The 21,568-nt window shown below is 40.9% G+C and overlaps 1 protein-coding gene across 1 annotated transcript in view; it reads left to right on the top strand.

Annotated features, from left to right (window-relative positions):
- The window catches only part of LOC135513727 (extracellular matrix organizing protein FRAS1-like), a 400,333-nt gene that overhangs the window by 356,565 nt on the left and 22,200 nt on the right, over window positions 1-21,568 (top strand). Inside the window, exons 54-63 of the mRNA XM_064936617.1 lie at window positions 9,981-10,131; window positions 11,471-11,630; window positions 12,103-12,271; window positions 12,512-12,758; window positions 15,984-16,328; window positions 16,795-16,955; window positions 18,283-18,427; window positions 18,996-19,201; window positions 19,426-19,582; window positions 21,199-21,399. Coding sequence (XP_064792689.1) covers window positions 9,981-10,131; window positions 11,471-11,630; window positions 12,103-12,271; window positions 12,512-12,758; window positions 15,984-16,328; window positions 16,795-16,955; window positions 18,283-18,427; window positions 18,996-19,201; window positions 19,426-19,582; window positions 21,199-21,399 — 1,942 coding nt within the window. The remainder of the gene's footprint in view (window positions 1-9,980; window positions 10,132-11,470; window positions 11,631-12,102; window positions 12,272-12,511; window positions 12,759-15,983; window positions 16,329-16,794; window positions 16,956-18,282; window positions 18,428-18,995; window positions 19,202-19,425; window positions 19,583-21,198; window positions 21,400-21,568) is intronic.

The following is a 21,568-nucleotide window of genomic DNA, read 5'->3' as shown; positions in this document are numbered from 1 at the left end:
CCATACCATATAATACCATACCATATAAAACCATACCATACCATACCATATAATACCATACCATATAATACCATACCATACAATATAATACCATACCAGATAATACCATACCATATAATACCATACCATACCATATAATACCATACCATATAAAACCATACCATACCATACCATATAATACCATACCATATAATACCATACCATACAATATAATACCATACCAGATAATACCGTACCATATACTACCATACCATATAATACCATACCATATAATACCATACCATAACATATAATACCATACCAGATAATACCATACCATATAATACCATACCATATAATACCATACCATATAATACCATACCATATAATACCATACCATACAATATAATACCATACCATATAATACCGTACCATATACTACCATACCATATAATACCATACCATATAATACCATACCATACCATATAATACCATACCATATAATACCATACCATATAATACCATACCATACCATATAATACCATACCATATAAAACCATACCATACCATACCATATAATACCATACCATATAATACCATACCATACAATATAATACCATACCAGATAATACCATACCATATAATACCATACCATATAATACCATACCATACCATATAATACCATAACATATAATACCATACCATATATTACCATACCATATAATACCGTACCATATACTACCATACCATATAATACCATACCATATAATACCATACCATATAATACCATACCATATAAAACCATACCATACCATACCATATAATACCATACCATATAATACCATACCATACAATATAATACCATACCATATAATACCATACCATATAATACCATACCATATAATACCATACCATATAATACCATACCATATAATACCATACCATATAATACCATACCATACCAGATAATACCATACCATATAATACCATACCATACAATATAATACCATACCATATAATACCATACCATATACTACCATACCATATAATACCATACCATATAATACCATTCCATATAATACCAATACCATACCATATAATACCATACCATATAATACCATACCATATAATACCATACCATATAATAGCATACCATATATTACCATACCATATAATACCATACCATATAATACCATACCATACAATACCATACCAGATAATATCATACCATATAATACCATACCATACAATATAATACCATACCATATAATACCATACCATATACTACCATACCATATAATACCATACCATATAATACCATACCATATAATACCATACCATATAATACCATTCCATATAATACCAATACCATACCATATAATACCATACCATATAATACCAATACCATACCAGATAATACCATACCATATAATACCATACCATACAATATAATACCATACCATATAATACCATACCATATACTACCATACCATATAATACCATACCATATAATACCATACCATATAATACCATACCATATAATACCATACCATATAATACCATTCCATATAATACCAATACCATACCATATAATACCATACCATATAATACCATACCATATAATACCATACCATACAATACCATACCAGATAATACCATACCATATAATACCATTCCATATAATACCAATACCATACCATATAATACCATACCATATAATACCATACCAGATAATACCATACCATATAATACCATACCATACAATATAATACCATACCATATAATACCATACCATATAATACCATACCATATAATACCATACCAGATAATACCATGCCATATAATACCATACCATATAATACCATACCATATAATACCATACCATATAATACCATACCATATAATACCATACCATATAATACCATGCCATACCATATAAGTCAGGATAGGCAGGATTCTAGCAGCCGTGTTTAGCAATAACTGAATTTTATTTAGTGCTTTATCCGGGTAGCCGGAAGGTTAAGCATTGCAGTAGTCTAACCTAGAAGTAATAAAAGCATGGATTAATTTTTCTGCATCATTTTTGGACAGAACGTTTCTGATTTTTGCAATGTTACGGAAAATGGAAAAAAGCTGTACTTGAAACAGTCTTGATAGTCAAAAGAGAGATCAGGGTCCAGAGTAACGCCGAGGTCCTTCAAAGTTTTATTTGAGACGATACCATGACATATAATACCATACCATACAATACCATATAATACCATACCATATAATACCAAAACATACCATATAATACCATACCATATAATACCATTCCATATAATACCAAAACATACCATATAATACCATACAAAAACATATAATACCATACCATATAATACCATACCATACCATACCATATAATACCATACCATATAATACCATACCATACCATATAATATCATACCATATAATACCATACCATACAATACCATACCATACCATATAATACCATACCATACCATATAATATCATACCATATATTACCATACCATACAATACCATATAATACCATACCATATAATACCATACCATACCATATAATACAATACCATACCATATAATACCATACCATACAATACAATACCATACCATATAATGCAATACCATACCATACAATACCATACCATACAATACCATACCATATAATACCATACCATATAATACCATACCATAAAATACCATACCATATAATACCATACCATATAATACCATACCATATAATACCATACCATATAATACCATACCATACCATACAATACCATATAATACCATACCATATAATACCAAAACATACCATATAATACCATACCATATAATACCATACCATATAATACCAAAACATACCATATAATACCATACAATACCATATAATACCATACCATATAATACCATACCATACCATATACTACCATACCATACCATATACTACCATACCATATAATACCATGCCATATAATACCATACCATATAATATCATACCATATAATACCATACCATACAATACCATACCATACCATACCATACCATATAATACCATACCATACCATATAATACCATACCATATAATATCATACCATATAATACCATACCATACAATACCATATAATATCATACCATATAATACCATACCATATAATACAATACCATACAATACCATACCATACCATACCATACCATATAATACCATACCATACCATATAATATCATACCATATAATACCATACCATATAATACAATACCATACCATATAATACCATACAATACCATACCATACCATATAATGCAATACCATACCATACAATACCATATAATACCATACCATATAATACTATACCATATATTACCATACCATATAATACCATACCATATAATACCATACCATATAATACCATACCATATAATACCATACCATATTATACCATACCATATAATACCATACCATATAATACCATACCATATAATACCATACCATATTATACCATACCATATAATACCATACCATATAATACCATACCATATAATACCATGCCATATAATACCATACCATATAATACCATACCATATAATACCATACCATATAATACCATGCCATATAATACCATGCCGTATAATACCATACCATATAATACCATACCATATAATACCATACCATATAATACCATGCCATATAATACCATGTCATATAATGCCATACCATACCATATAATACCATACCATATAATACCATACCATATAATACCATACCATATAATACCATACCATATAATACCATGCCATATAATACCATGTCATATAATGCCATACCATATAATACCATACCATATAATACCATACCATATAATACCATGCCATATAATACCATGTCATATAATGCCATACCATACCATATAATACCATACCATATAATACCATACCATACCATATAATACCATACCATATAATACCATACCATATAATACCATATAATACCATACCGTATAATACCATACCCTACCATATAATACCATACCATATAATACCATACCATATAATACCATACCATATAATACCATACCATATAATACCATACCATACAATACCATATAATACCATACCATATGATACCATACCATATAAAACCATACCATATCATATTATACCATACCATATTATACCATACCATATAATACCATACCATATAATACCATACCATATAATACCATACCATATTATACCATACCATATAATACCATACCATATAATACCATACCATACAATACCATATAATACCATACCATATGATACCATACCATATAAAACCATAACATATCATATTATACCATAACATATTATACCATACCATATAATACCATACCATATAATACCATACCATATAATACTATACCATATAATACCATACCATATAATACCATACCATATAATACCATACCATATAATACCATACCATATAATACCATACCATATAATACCATACCATATAATACCATACCATATAATACCATGCCATACCATATAAGTCAGGATAGGCAGGATTCTAGCAGCCGTGTTTAGCAATAACTGAAGTTTATTTAGTGCTTTATCCGGGTAGCCGGAAGGTTAAGCATTGCAGTAGTCTAACCTAGAAGTAACAAAAGCATGGATTAATTTTTCTGCATCATTTTTGGACAGAAAGTTTCTGATTTTTGCAATGTTACGTAAATGGAAAAAAGCTGTACTTGAAACAGTCTTGATAGTCAAAAGAGAGATTAGGGTCCAGAGTAACGCCGAGGTCCTTCACAGTTTTATTTGAGACGACTGTACATTCATCAAGATTAATTGTCAGATTCAACAGAAGATCTCTTTGTTTCTTGGGACCTAGAACAAGCATCTCTGTTTTATCTGAGTTTAAAAGTAGAAAGTTTGCAGCCAACCACTTCTTTATGTCTGAAACACAGGCTTCTAGTGAGGGCAATTTTGGGGCTTCACCATGTTTCATTGAAATGCACAGCTGTGTGTCATCCGCATAGCAGTGAAAGTTAACATTATGTTTTCGAATGACATCCCCAAGAGGTAAAATATATAGTGAAAACAATAGTGGTCCTAAAACGGAACCTTGAGGAACACCGACATTTACAGTTGATTTGTAAGAGGACAAACCATTCACAGAGACAAACTGATGTCTTTCGGACAAATAAGATCTAAACCAGGCCAGATCTTGTCCGTGTAGACCAATTTGGGTTTCCAATCTCTCCAAAAGAATGTGGTGATTGATGGTATCAAAAACAGCACTAAGGTCTAGGAGCACAAGAACAGATGCAGAGTCTCGGTCTGACGCCATTAAAAGGTCATTTACCACCTTCACAGGTGCAGTCTCAGTGATATGATGGGGTCTAAAACCAGACTGAAGCATTTCGTATACATTGTTTGTCTTCAGGAAGGCAGTAACTTGCTGTGCAATAGCGTTTTAATTTTTTTTGAGAGGAATGGAAGATTAGATATAGACCGATAGTTTTTTATATTTTCTGGGTCAAGGTTTGGCTTTTTCAAGCGAGTCTTTGTTACTGCCACTTTTAGTGAGTTTGGTACACATCCCGTGGATAGAGAGCCGTTTATTATGTTCAACATAGGAGGGCCAAGCACAGGAAGCAGCTCTTTCAGTAGTTTAGTTGGAATAGGGTCCAGTATGCAGCTTGAAGCTTGATATGCAGCATATCATACCATATAATGTCATACCACACCATACCATACCACATCGTGAGGAGTACACGGACAACAAGGTAAAACAGGCTTGTCACCTTTGGAGTGCACTACTTTTGACCAGGGCCCAGGCTAGTCACCCGGTTTCACTATTTTCTGTCATTGTGGGTGTCTACAATAACAAAATACATTGTAATTATAGGAAACAAAATATAAAGCAAATCAAATTGTATTTGTCACATGCGCCGAATACAACAGGTGTAAACCTTACCGTGAAATGCTTACTTACAAGCCCTTAACCAACAATGCAGTTAAATAAATATAGAATGTACTAAATTGAATATAATTTCATAGCCAGGGTAGATCCACCTATGTTAACATAATATAAATGCATGGCTCGGCCTATCTGCGTTCCGTTTGTGTTACGCTCGCGCCCCCTGCTGGTGTTAGATGGAGTTACAGGTGCAGTTTAATTAAACCCCGTTTCTCATACTGATTTTCCCGGAGCACTATACTACGTATGTGATTTGAGGAGTTTGCGAGTTAACTTTGGTCAACTCTGAGTTCAACTCGGGATAACCGGTACCACGAATGTGGTTCAAACCTTTTTAGCCAGGTACATTTATATGGCAATGACTTCTTTCAGAACGAACCTGCTCCGGGACTTCCTGAATGAAGTGTCTGAGATCCGAGTTGAAGACCAGTGACATCAGACACCCTCCCTCTCACAAAGATTGCGTCTTCCCCTTCAGTTGAGGAAGGGGGACTAAGGGACTAACAGCATATTTTATTAATCAAATCAAATGTTTTTGTACGTAAAAAAAATTGTAAAGTTAAAATAATAATTTCGCACATGCGCTGAATACAACAGGTAGACCTTACAGTGAAAAGGGTTCTTAACCAACAATGCAGTTCAAGATATATAGTTAATAAAATATTTATTAAATAAATAAAAGTAAAATAAAATAAAATGAATGAATCAAAACATAACACAAAAAATGTACATAACAATAACGAGGCTATATACAGGGTACCGGTACCGAGTCAATGTGCGCGGGTTCAGGTTAATCGAGGTCATTTGTATAGTGACAATGCAGCAATTATAAACAGCGAGTAGCTGGGGGGGGGTTCAATGTAGATAGTCAGGGTGGACATTTGATTAGTTTAACTGTTCAGCAGTCTTATGGCTTGGGGTTCGAAGCTGCTAAGAGCCTTTTGGTCCCAGACTTGGCGCTCCGGTTACCGCTTGCGGTGCGGCAGCAGAGAGAACAGTCTATGACTTGGGTGACTGGAGTATTTGACCATTTTGAGAACAGTCTATGACTTGGGTGACTGGAGTATTTGACCATTTTGAGAACAGTCTATGACTTGGGTGACTGGAGTATTTGACCATTTTGAGAACAGTCTATGACTTGGGTGACTGGAGTATTTGACCATTTTGAGAACAGTCTATGACTTGGGTGACTGGAGTATTTGACCATTTTGAGAACAGTCTATGACTTGGGTGACTGGAGTATTTGACCATTTTGAGAACAGTCTATGACTTGGGTGACTGGAGTATTTGACCATTTTGAGAACAGTCTATGACTTGGGTGACTGGAGTATTTGACCATTTTGAGAACAGTCTATGACTTGGGTGACTGGAGTATTTGACCATTTTGAGAACAGTCTATGACTTGGGTGACTGGAGTATTTGACCATTTTGAGAACAGTCTATGACTTGGGTGACTGGAGTATTTGACCATTTTGAGAACAGTCTATGACTTGGGTGACTGGAGTATTTGACCATTTTGAGAACAGTCTATGACTTGGGTGACTGGAGTATTTGACCATTTTGAGAACAGTCTATGACTTGGGTGACTGGAGTATTTGACCATTTTGAGAACAGTCTATGACTTGGGTGACTGGAGTATTTGACCATTTTGAGAACAGTCTATGACTTGGGTGACTGGAGTATTTGACCATTTTGAGAACAGTCTATGACTTGGGTGACTGGAGTATTTGACCATTTTGAGAACAGTCTATGACTTGGGTGACTGGAGTATTTGACCATTTTGAGAACAGTCTATGACTTGGGTGACTGGAGTATTTGACCATTTTGAGAACAGTCTATGACTTGGGTGACTGGAGTATTTGACCATTTTGAGAACAGTCTATGACTTGGGTGACTGGAGTATTTGACCATTTTGAGAACAGTCTATGACTTGGGTGACTGGAGTATTTGACCATTTTGAGAACAGTCTATGACTTGGGTGACTGGAGTATTTGACCATTTTGAGAACAGTCTATGACTTGGGTGACTGGAGTATTTGACCATTTTGAGAACAGTCTATGACTTGGGTGACTGGAGTATTTGACCATTTTGAGAACAGTCTATGACTTGGGTGACTGGAGTATTTGACCATTTTGAGAACAGTCTATGACTTGGGTGACTGGAGTATTTGACCATTTTGAGAACAGTCTATGACTTGGGTGACTGGAGTATTTGACCATTTTGAGAACAGTCTATGACTTGGGTGACTGGAGTATTTGACCATTTTGAGAACAGTCTATGACTTGGGTGACTGGAGTATTTGACCATTTTGAGAACAGTCTATGACTTGGGTGACTGGAGTATTTGACCATTTTGAGAACAGTCTATGACTTGGGTGACTGGAGTATTTGACCATTTTGAGAACAGTCTATGACTTGGGTGACTGGAGTATTTGACCATTTTGAGAACAGTCTATGACTTGGGTGACTGGAGTATTTGACCATTTTGAGAACAGTCTATGACTTGGGTGACTGGAGTATTTGACCATTTTGAGAACAGTCTATGACTTGGGTGACTGGAGTATTTGACCATTTTGAGAACAGTCTATGACTTGGGTGACTGGAGTATTTGACCATTTTGAGAACAGTCTATGACTTGGGTGACTGGAGTATTTGACCATTTTGAGAACAGTCTATGACTTGGGTGACTGGAGTATTTGACCATTTTGAGAACAGTCTATGACTTGGGTGACTGGAGTATTTGACCATTTTGAGAACAGTCTATGACTTGGGTGACTGGAGTATTTGACCATTTTGAGAACAGTCTATGACTTGGGTGACTGGAGTATTTGACCATTTTGAGAACAGTCTATGACTTGGGTGACTGGAGTATTTGACCATTTTGAGAACAGTCTATGACTTGGGTGACTGGAGTATTTGACCATTTTGAGAACAGTCTATGACTTGGGTGACTGGAGTATTTGACCATTTTGAGAACAGTCTATGACTTGGGTGACTGGAGTATTTGACCATTTTGAGAACAGTCTATGACTTGGGTGACTGGAGTATTTGACCATTTTGAGAACAGTCTATGACTTGGGTGACTGGAGTATTTGACCATTTTCTGATACCGCCTAATATATAGCTCCTGGATGTCAGGAAGCTTGTCCCCCAGTGATGTGTGGGCTGTACGCACTACCCTCTGCAGCGCCTTCCGGTCAGATTGCGAGCGGTTACCATGGTGCAGCTGTAGAACTTTTTGAAACTTCACGCACAATAAAACTTTTGTATGACTTACAAAAAAAAAAACATTTTATCGACACGAGTGGGACAAAAGGTGCTCGTGGATTGATAAGCTCACCAAAGATGGAATTAATGATAAGTGATAAAATAAAGACTGCACTTCTAAAAGCCTATTTGCATGATTACTATTTGCATGATTTCATTTTGATTTCGGCACAATTGAAAATGCGGCACTGATTCGCCCATGAATTGATGTTTCAGCGTTGTCTCAACGAAGACTTTGGCATTCTACTAGCCATGTGCAAAGTGCCCGCCCAATTACAAGCCTGCATGGCTGCTAGAGTTAGCAGCAGGCAGATGAGCAATATCCACCATCGTAGTATGGATGAAGACTGAGCTGGAATGTGAAGCTGGCTAACTGAAGCTGGCTAACTGAAGCTGGCTAACTTTAGAAAACCTTAAGTAGATTGTAGTATACCCCTACTGGACAATACATTTGATTGATTGACAGACTTATGTTTATTTCTATACTGTAACTGATTGATTGACTGACTGATGTTTATTTCTAGACTATAACTCATTGTTTGACTGACTGATTTTTATTTCTACACTGCAACTGATTGATTGATTGACAGACTGATTTGTATTTCTATAGTATAACTGATTGATTGACAGACTGATTTTTATTTCTATACTATATCTGATTGTTTGACTGACTGATTTTTATTTCTACACTGTAACTGATTGATTGATTGCCTGACTGTCTGATTGATTGATTGATGTTGCAGGCCACCAACCTGATCAGTAAGAAGGAGCTGTTGACCATGGACCCAGACACCGATGATGGTCAGCTGGTCTATGAGGTCACTGCAGAGCCTAAACACGGCTACCTGGAGAGCAAACTGAAACCTGGGGCTCCTATCACCTCCTTCACACAAGGTATGGTGTGTGTTTGTATGTATGTATGTGGTGGTGGTGGGGGGGGGTTGTCTGTGTGTGTGCGACAGGGCAGTGCACAACATTTTCATTGGGCAGGAGCTCAAACTTGAAAAAGGCCCCCCTTAAAACAACGAACGACTCATAATTTATATCTCGAAAGTCATAACATAACAACTGTCTCTGTAGCAACACACTTTCATTGTTTTCTGCATTGGCCTATTTATATCTGCGACACACTCGTCACAAACTGTAAACCAGCTAGTTACACTGCCTCCTGAAGACATGATCGACATCAGGAACAGAGGGTGAGCTGTCAGCTGATCGTTGATGGTTAATGTACATCTGCTAGTTAGCTAGTTATCTACTAATTGTGATTTATCTTTAATGCTCTTAAAATAATAACTTAAGATAATATTCACATTTTTCTAACTCAAGATATATGGCTGGGTGGCTGGTGGCTTGTGTGAATATTTTAGTATGTGGAGATTACTTAGAGATTAGACTAACTAACCCTTTGCCGTGGATTTAGTAATAGATGATTCAAACTAGCAAAATAACCTCTGCGTTCTCCATCTCGCTAGCTAGCTACTACATTGTGTCTGTCGGGGATGTTTGCACTAGGGCAGCAAGTGGACAAGGCGGTACTGTCACCGGACAAGGCGGTGTTTCCTGTTCCAACTCTCTGTCCCAGCTGGACGTGTATATGCTGTGGAACAGTGGTACATTGTGGGAGGCAACCCATCTGTCTAGAAAGACTGGATAGGCCGAGCATCACTTTCACTATCTATCTGAAAATTCGCCGTTTCCTGGCAACGTTTAACTGCTAGATTCAGAAGCTTGAAAACCCCATTAGAGAAAAAAGCTTGAAAAAAAAATGTATTAAAACTGAACATGATTTATATATGATGTTATTTTTAAAATATGAATAATATTTGTTTGTGTCAAATATAATAGTTTCAGTATAGTTTTAGTTTTTAATTACTGACCACAAACACATAACTACTGACCACAACCACACAATTATTGACCACAACCACACAACTATTGACCACAGCCTGTTTCAGTTTTAGTTTACTATAATAAACTTGACCATCACCCAAAAGGGCACTTGGTGAGTGGGAGGGCAGAGGGGCATGTGTTTGGCACAGGTTGACTCCTATCTGTGCACGTGCCTGGTGTGCAAGCATCTACTCACCAGAGTGACCAAACTAAACATTCTATCTGATTATTTTCTTCTTATTCAGTGATTTCTGTCTTAAAAACGTGTGCCTTTTAATTGCAAGTGATATTGTTCTAACGTCATCCTAACAATGTGCTAATGTCGATCCCTGCCCTCCAGCTGACGTTAACCTGGGCTTGATCCGCTACGTGCTCCACGAGGAGAGCGTGACAGAGACCGTGGACAACTTTAAGTTCCTGGTGAAGGACAGCAAGCCCAACGTTGTCTCTGATAACCTGTTCCATATCCAGTGGTCCCTCATCAGCTTCCAGTACAGGAGGTGAGAGAAACAAGGCTGTTCTTCACAGTGCATATTTTCTGTCACAAGTATTGGCCCAGAGATTTTCTTGACCATGTGACAGGAAGAAGCTTCAGACTCTTCCTGAGCTAATTCAAAACGTGTGTATGTTTAAGACATCCATTCATCTAACGGCGGCAGGGTAACCTAGTGGTTAGAGCGTTGGACTAGTAACCGTGAAGGTTGCATGATCGAATCCCCGAGCTGCCACGGTCAAAAATCTGTCGTTCTGCCCCCTTGACGAAGGCAGTTAACCCACTGTTCTTAGACCGTCATTGAAAATCAGAATTTATTCTTAATTGACTTGCCTCGTTAAGTAAAAAATGAATGGGTTTCCTGGATCTGGTCGCTGTTTTACACAATTCTCTGCTCTCACTGGCCACAAAGTCTGTATCTACTGTATCTCTCAAAAAACGGTATGTTTAGGTGACTGAGGCCCTCTGTTCCCTCACAGCTACAATGTGAGTGAGAAGGCTGGCACGGTGTCAGTCACAGTGAAGAGGACGGGCAACCTGAACCAGTACGCCATCGTGCTGTGTCGTACGGAACAGGGCACCGCCACCTCCACCTCCAGCGTGGGCTCTCGTCCCGGGCAGCAGGACTACGTGGAGTACGCTGGACAGGTACGGGCAACACTACACTGGCATCGTCACCTTGGCACTGTTTTATTAAAAGTACTGGGCGATATCATACAATATAAAAACACAACATGTTTTACAGGATAAATGAGACAATTAGACATTTCATGTATATCCTGTGTTTAGAAGAAATGGCCACAAAATGTGTCTCTTCTCTCTCTCTCTCTCTCGCTCTCTCGCTCTCTCTCTCTCTCTCTCTCACGCGCTCTCTCTCTCTCTCTCCAGGTCCAGTTTGATGAGCGGGAGGACACCAAGGTGTGTACCATAGTGATCCAGGATGACAAGGTGTTTGAAGGTGTGGAGAGTTTCCAGGTGGAGCTGAGCATGCCCGTCTACGCCCTCCTGGGTCAGGTGACCCGCGCCAGCGTCAACATCAACGACACCGAAGACGAACCCACGCTGCAGTTTGACAAGAAGATCTACCACGTCAACGAGAGTACCGGGTTCATACACGCCCCCATAGAGAGGAAAGGTATTAACCCTAAACATAACAAACTAGTATGTACATAACCTTAACTCTGCCATGTCAACTAGTACCGGGTTCATACACGCCCCCATAGAGAGGAAAGGTATTAACCCTAAACATAACAAACTAGTATGTACATAACCTTAACTCTGCCATGTCAACTAGTACCGGGTTCATACACGCCCCCATAGAGAGGAAAGGTATTAACCCTAAACATAACAAACTAGTATGTACATAACCTTAACTCTGCCATGTCAACTAGTACCGGGTTCATACACGCCCCCATAGAGAGGAAAGGTATTAACCCTAAACATAACAAACTAGTATGTACATAACCTTAACTCTGCCATGTCAACTAGTACCGGGTTCATACACGCCCCCATAGAGAGGAAAGGTATTAACCCTAAACATAACAAACTAGTATGTACATAACCTTAACTCTGCCATGTCAACTAGTACTGGGTTCATACACGCCCCCATAGAGAGGAAAGGTATTAACCCTAAACATAACAAACTAGTATGTACATAACCTTAACTCTGCCATGTCAACTAGTACTGGGTTCATACACGCCCCCATAGAGAGGAGAGGTATTAACCCTAAACATAACAAACTAGTATGTACATAACCTTAACTCTGCCATGTCAACTAGTACTGGGTTCATACACGCCCCCATAGAGAGGAGAGGTATTAACCCTAAACATAACAAACTAGTATGTACATAACCTTAACTCTGCCATGTCAACTAGTACCGGGTTCATACACGCCCCCATAGAGAGGAAAGGTATTAACCCTAAACATAACAAACTATTATGTACATAACCTTAACTCTGCCATGTCAACTAGTACCGGGTTCATACACGCCCCCATAGAGAGGAAAGGTATTAACCCTAAACATAACAAACTAGTATGTACATAACCTTAACTCTGCCATGTCAACTAGTACTGGGTTCATACACGCCCCCATAGAGAGGAGAGGTATTAACCCTAAACATAACAAACTAGTATGTACATAACCTTAACTCTGCCATGTCAACTAGTACCGGGTTCATACACGCCCCCATAGAGAGGAAAGGTATTAACCCTAAACATAACAAACTAGTATGTACATAACCTTAACTCTGCCATGTCAACTAGTACCGGGTTCATACACGCCCCCATAGAGAGGAAAGGTATTAACCCTAAACATAACAAACTAGTATGTACATAACCTTAACTCTGCCATGTCAACTAGTACCGGGTTCATACACGCCCCCATAGAGAGGAAAGGTATTAACCCTAAACATAACAAACTAGTATGTACATAACCTTAACTCTGCCATGTCAACTAGTACTGGGTTCATACACGCCCCCATAGAGAGGAGAGGTATTAACCCTAAACATAACAAACTAGTATGTACATAACCTTAACTCTGCCATGTCAACTAGTACCAAGGTTCTTACACGCCCCCATAGAGAGGAAAGGTATTAACCCTAAACATAACAAACTAGTATGTACATAACCTTAACTCTGCCATGTCAACTAGTACCAAGGTTCTTACACGCCCCCATAGAGAGGAAAGGTATTAACCCTAAACATAACAAACTAGTATGTACATAACCTTAACTCTGCCATGTCAACTAGTACCAAGGTTCTTACACGCCCCATAGAGAGGAAAGGTATTAACCCTAAACATAACAAACTAGTATGTACATAACCTTAACTCTGCCATGTCAACTAGTACCAAGGTTCTTACACGCCCCCATAGAGAGGAAAGGTATTAACCCTAAACATAACAAACTAGTATGTACATAACCTTAACTCTGCCATGTCAACTAGTACCGGGTTCTTACACACTCCAATATAAAGGAAAGGCAAGGAGGATAGTAACCTTAAATCTACAGTACCAGTCAAAAATTTGGACACACCTACTCATTCATGAGTATTTTTTTTATTTTTTTTTACTATGTATTTTCTACATTGTAGAACAATAGTGAAGACATCAAAACTATGAAATAACACATTATGGAATCATGTAGTAACCAAAAAAGTGTTGAACAAATGTTTTGATTCTTCCAAGTAGTCACCCTTTGCCTTGATGACAGCTTTGCACACTCTTGGCAGTCTCTCAACCAGCTTCACCTGGAATGCTTTTCCAACAGTCTTGAAGGAGTTCATACATATGCTGAGCCCTTGTTGGCTGCTTTTCCTTCCCTTTGCTTTCCAACTCATCCCAAACTATCTCTATTGGGATGAGGTTGGGTGATTGTGGAGGCTAGGTCATCTGATGCAGCACTCCATCACTCTCCTTCTTGGTCAAATAGCCCTTACACAGCCTGGAGGTGTATTGGGTCATTGTCCTGAAAAATAAATGATTGTCCCACTAAGAGCAAACCAGATGGGATGGCGTATCGCTGCAGAACGCTGTGGTAGCCATGCTGGTTAAGCTGCCTTGAATTCTAAATAAATCACCAGCAAAGCACCCCCACATCGTCACACCTCCTCCTCCATGCTTCATGGTGGGAACCAGACACGCAGAGATCATCCGTTCACCTACATCAAATTGACCAAAATTCTGATCCAGAAAGTCCAAGAATGTTATCTGGGACCTCAAGGTTGAAGAATTCTAGGATCCTATCTGGGGGGTCCACAATAATTATCTTGAGCACCCCAAAATCATATATAATAAAATCGTATATTAAACAATGGCACATTTTTTATTGAGGAAGTGATTGAATTGAACATTTCCTTGACCCCATCAACCCTGTTTAGGAAGGCAACCTTAATCTATTCTTCTCCTCCCTCTCCCCTTCTGCCTTCTTCCCTTCCTCTGCTCCACTCTTCCTCACCTCTCTTCTTCTCTCCTCCTCCCTCTCCCCTTCTTCCTTCCTCCCTTCCTCTGCTCCACTCTTCCTCACCTCTCTTCTTCTCTCCTCCTCCCTCTCCCCTTCTTCCTTCCTCCCTTCCTCTGCTCCACTCTTCCTCACCTCTCTTCTTCTCTCCTCCTCCCTCTCCCCTTCTTCCTTCCTCCCTTCCTCTGCTCCACTCTTCCTCACCTCTCTTCTTCTCTCCTCCTCCCTCTCCCTTCTTCCTTCCTCCCTTCCTCTGCTCCACTCTTCCTCACCTCTCTTCTTCTCTACTCCTCCCTCTCCCCTTCTTCCTTCCTCCCTTCCTCTGCTCCACTCTTCCTCACCTCTCTTCTTCTCCCCTCTCCTGCCTCCTTTCACCCCCCCTCCCTGTTCTCTCCCTCCAGGTGACACCAGCAGTACGGTCTCGGCTCTCTGTTACACGGCCCCTAAGTCAGCTAAGGGAAGCAGTCCACACGGCCTGGAGTCTGGCTCTGACTATAAGAGTCGAGGTATGACTGGTGACAGCAGGGTCATCTTCGGCCCCGGCGTCTCCATGTCCACCTGCGACGTCAAGCTCATCGACGACAGCGAATACGAACTCTCAGAGGAGTTTGAGCTCCACCTATCAGACGCCTCGGATAACGCCCGCATGGGTGATGTTAAAGTGGCAAAGGTGGTCATTGACGGGCCAAACGATGCTTCGACGGTATCCCTGGGCAACGCTACGTTTACGTTCAGCGAGGACGCTGGTGAGAGATTATAAGGCGTTTTATAGGCTCACAGCAAGTTACAAAGGCTTATAAGCCATTATTAAACCGTCTACCTGCAGTAAAGTGTTACTGACGAAGTTATATCTGTGGTGACTTTACAATCTACGACCTCAAATGTTGGGTTATGCTATAGAGCGGGGATGGACAACTCCAGTCCTTTGGGACTGGAGGGGAGTCACACTTTTGCCCATCCCTAGAAAACACGGCTGATTCAGGTGTGTTAGCTGGGGCAAAAGTGTGACGCCAATCAGGCCCCCGAGGAATAGAGTTGTCCATCCCCGTGCCAGAATAAAAGGGCTTTATTATTAAGTTCATAAGGTATTTCAAAGTTATATTCTTCAAGTATCAATAGATGTATTTGACTGCATGCATTAACCATTGGAGAACAGGAAGTATCCCTAACCTCTGACCTCTAACCCTGTAATGTCTGACCTTTGACTTCCAGGCACCATAGAGATTCCTGTGTTGCGGCAGGGGAGTGACCTGTCGTCAGTGACCTCTGTGTGGTGTGCCACGCGCCCCTCTGACCCCCCCTCTGCCACCCCCGGGGTCGACTACATCCCCTCCTCCAGGAAGGTGGAGTTCAAAGCTGGCAAGACTATGGAGGTACATTTTTGTATTTACCTTTCTTTTAACAGGAAGTACCATTGAGGCCAAGGTCTCTTCAACAGGAAGTCCCCTTGAGACCAATGTCTCTTCAACAGGAAGTCCCCTTGAGACCAATGTCTCTTCAACAGGAAGTCCCATTGAGACCAATGTCTCTTTAAGAGGAAGTCCCATTGAGACCAAGGTCTCTTCAACAGGAAGTCCCCTTGAGACCAATGTCTCTTTAACAGGAAGTCCCATTGAGACCAAGGTCTCTTTAACAGGAAGTCCCATTGAGACCAAGGTCTCTTCAACAGGAAGTCCCATTGAGACCAAGGTCTCTTCAACAGGAAGTCCCATTGAGACCAAGGTCTCTTTAACAGGAAGTCCCATTGAGACCAAGGTCTCTTCAACAGGAAGTCCCATTGAGACCAAGGTCTCTTTAACAGGAAGTCCCATTGAGACCAAGGTCTCTTTAACGGGAAGCCCTGCATGTAAACAATTTACAAAATAATGCAAATATACTAAATTACAAACACTGAAGAGAAACAAATACATTCCTCATCAACATTTAAACACCGGGTATGCTAACTCTTACGTCTAAAGGATATTAAAGATGTTAGGTACGGTGGGAATTGACCTACGACACCTCAAAGAGGGACAGCCTACTTTCTGGTAAGGAATGCAGTGATGTGTAGTGAACCTGTCACCTGTAATAAAACTACGTTGCTATGGTAATAGACCGCAGAGTCTATCATTGACTCTAATAGCAGTTATATTTACCAGTTTAATGATACATTTTATGAAAGCAGAGCAGGTATAATTCAAAGCATTTAATCTTCATAGATGTGTTGACATTAGATACAATGTCATTGATATAATACATTTCCTAAATTATTTTCTTATTGTGTTGCTTTTTGTATTGAGAGTAGGAATTTAGTGTCATGGTCCGTCTCTTTCCCCTCTCTCTCTTCTCTCTCTCTCTCTTTCTCTCTTTCTCTTCTCTCTCTCTCTCCATCTCTCTCTCTCTCCATCTCTCTCTCTCTCTCCATCTCTCTCTCCCTCTCACTCCCTCTCTCTCTCTCTCCATCTCTCTCCATCTCTCTCTCTCTCCATCTCTTTCTCTCTTTCTCTTCTCTCTCCATCTCTCTCTCTCCATCTCTCTCTCTCTCTCTCTCTCTCTCCATCTCTCTCTCTCTCTCCATCTCTCTCCATCTCTCTCTCTCCATCTCTCTCTCTCTCTCTCTCTCTCTCTCTCTCTTTCTCTCTCTCCATCTCTCTCTCTCTCTCTCTCCATCTCTCTCTCTCTCTTTCTCTCTCTCTTTTCTCTCTTTTCTCTCTCTCTCAGACGTGCAGTCTGACCATCATGGATGACATTCAGAACCCGGCCATTGAGGGGGCGGAGGCTTTTGTAGTGTTCCTCTCCTCCCCTCAGGGGGCGGTGCTCCTCGAACCCTTCGAAGCCTCCGTGGTCATCACTGATACCTTGGATCGTACGTGTAGCAATACCTACCTACACGCACACACGCACACACACACACACATACACACACACACACACACACACCCTGTCTTCTAGGACACGCAAACTCACACGCACATACACACACACACATACACACACGCACCCTGTCTTCTAGGACACGCAAACTCACACACACTCACACACACTCACACACACGCACACACACACAAACACACACACACACACACATACACACACACACCCTGTCTTCTAGGACACGCAAACTCACACTCACACACACTCACACACACGCACATACACACACACAACACACACACACACACACACACACACACACACACACACACACACACACACACACACACACACACACACACCCTGTCTTCTAGGACAGGGTTTCCAAACTCTAAATAATCAAGCTTGATGATGAGTTGGTTGATTGAGTCAGCTGTGTAGTGCTGGGGGGGGGGGGCTGAGTTTTGGAAAACAGACAACATCTGAAATTGTAGTTTCATCGTACAGTACTTCCTCAATCATAATCCCTACTCATTTACCCCACAATGACATCCTTCCAGTACCCAGCATGCAGTTCGAGAAGACGGCATACAAGGTGAAGGAGAAGGAGGGCGTGCTGAACATCCCCGTCGTTCGAACGGGAGACCTGACGGTCAAGTCCTCTGTCCGCTGCTTCACGCGCACCATGTCTGCCATGGTGATGGACGACTTTGAGGAGAGGAGGAACGCAGACGACTCACGGATCTCCTTCCTCCAGGGAGAGAAGGTAGGTTCTTCATCAGGCCCACAGAGATTCTTCAGTTGTAATAGTTGGTACCTATAGCACTCTGTCCAATGGGATAAAAACACAGCCTTCTGTATCAAGTACTCCTAGCTTTGATGTTATGATGTTATGATGATGATGATGATGTGATGATGATGATGTTATGATGATGATGATGTTATGATGATGGTGATGATGTTATGATGATGATGATGATGATGGTCCAGGTAAAAAACTGCACGGTGCACATCAATGACGACTCTGTGTTCGAGCCAGAGGAGGAGTTCCAGGTGCATCTTGGGACGCCTCTGGGGGACCACTGGAGCGGGGCCATGGTGGGAGTTAGTGACATTGTCACGGTAACCATCACTAACGACGAGGACGGTAAGCAACACACAGGCTTCACTGATCTCTGTGCTTTTCTTTTTTAATAGTGAGTTGTACTCAGTCACGAGTGAAAGTCAACACACCCATTACAGTCTTCACATTTTGCTGCTTTAAAATTACATCTAAAAAAAGCTTTCAACTCAACCCCCCCCCCAAAAAATGATCTACACAACCCTACTACACATCTTCAAGGTGGGAACAAATATATAGACCTTTTTCTAAATGAATAACAACAACAAAACAACAACAGTAGATTGTAGACACCCCAGAGTTAATACTTGGTGGAAGCACCTTTGGCAGCCATTATGGAGCGGCATGTAGCCTAGTGGTTAGAGTGGGCAGCCATTATGGAGCGGCATGTAGCCTAGTGGTTAGAGTGGGCAGCCATTATGGAGCGGCATGTAGCCTAGTGGTTAGAGTGGGCAGCCAATATGGAGCGGCATGTAGCCTAGTGGTTAGAGTGGGCAGCCATTATGGAGCGGCATGTAGCCTAGTGGTTAGAGTGGGCAGCCATTATGGAGCGGCATGTAGCCTAGTGGTTAGAGTGGGCAGCCATTATGGAGCGGCATGTAGCCTAGTGGTTAGAGTGGGCAGCCATTATGGAGCGGCATGTAGCCTAGTGGTTAGAGTGGGCAGCCATTATGGAGCGGCATGTAGCCTAGTGGTTAGAGTGGGCAGCCATTATGGAGCGGCATGTAGCCTAGTGGTTAGAGTGGGCAGCCATTATGGAGCGGCATGAAGCCTAGTGGTTAGAGTGGGCAGCCATTATGGAGCGGCATGTAGCCTAGTGGTTAGAGTGGGCAGCCATTATGGAGCGGCATGAAGCCTAGTGGTTAGAGTGGGCAGCCATTATGGAGCGGCATGTAGCCTAGTGGCTAGAGTGGGCAGCCATTATGGAGCGGCATGTAACCTAGTGGTTAGAGTGGGCAGCCATTATGGAGCGGCATGAAGCCTAGTGGTTAGAGTGGGCAGCCATTATGGAGCGGCATGTAGCCTAGTGGTTAGAGTGGGCAGCCATTATGGAGCGGCATGTAGCCTAGTGGTTAGAGTGGGCAGCCATTATGGAGCGGCATGTAACCTAGTGGTTAGAGTGGGCAGCCATTATGGAGCGGCATGTAGCCTAGTGGTTAGAGTGGGCAGCCATTATGGAGCGGCATGTAGCCTAGTGGTTAGAGTGGGCAGCCGTTATGGAGCGGCATGTAGCCTAGTGGTTAGAGTGGGCAGCCGTTATGGAGCGGCATGTAGCCTAGTGGTTAGAGTGGGCAGCCATTATGGAGCGGCATGTAGCCTAGTGGTTAGAGTGGGCAGTGCCTTTGTATAGAGAACACTGACTTTGTATAGAGAACACTGCCTTTGTATAGAGAACACTGCCTTTGTATAGAGAACACTGCCTTTGTATAGAGAACACTGCCTTTGTATAGAGAACACTGCCTTTGTATAGAGAACACTGCCTTTGTATAGAGAACACTGCCTTTGTACTACATTCCTTAAGATAACGGCAATGTACGACATTACAAACAGGAACACAAGGCATACTTGTACATAGACAAAAAAAGCTCAGTCAATGTAAAAAAAAGAAAGAATGCATTGCATTGCATGTTCCATTTCCCCAGCCCCCACCATAGAGTTTGAGCAGACGTCGTACCAGGTGAGGGAGCCCCCCGGGCCAGACGGCATCGAGGTGCTTCACATCAAGGTGGTCAGGACAGGAGACCAGGACCGCACCTCCAAGGTCCGCTGTAGTACCCGGGACGGATCAGCCCAGTCCGGAGTGGACTACAACCCCAAGAGCAGGGTCCTCAAATTCACCCCTGGTCAGTAAGACTTAATGAGAAGGAACACTACGGGTAGTATAGTATATCTGGCTCCAAGAACCTCATAGCCAATCACATTCCCTTTAGTGATTGCTCAGACTGGGTCCTGTGTATTTGTTTTCACCCGTTTCAGAGGGATTTTGACGGGAAATGTAATAAATTTTTACAT

The sequence above is a fragment of the Oncorhynchus masou genome, chromosome 25 (genome assembly GCF_036934945.1).
Source record: "Oncorhynchus masou masou isolate Uvic2021 chromosome 25, UVic_Omas_1.1, whole genome shotgun sequence".
Classification (NCBI taxonomy): domain Eukaryota; kingdom Metazoa; phylum Chordata; class Actinopteri; order Salmoniformes; family Salmonidae; genus Oncorhynchus; species Oncorhynchus masou.
Note: the sequence above shows the minus strand (reverse complement) of the source record. Positions and strands in the feature narration are given on the sequence as shown.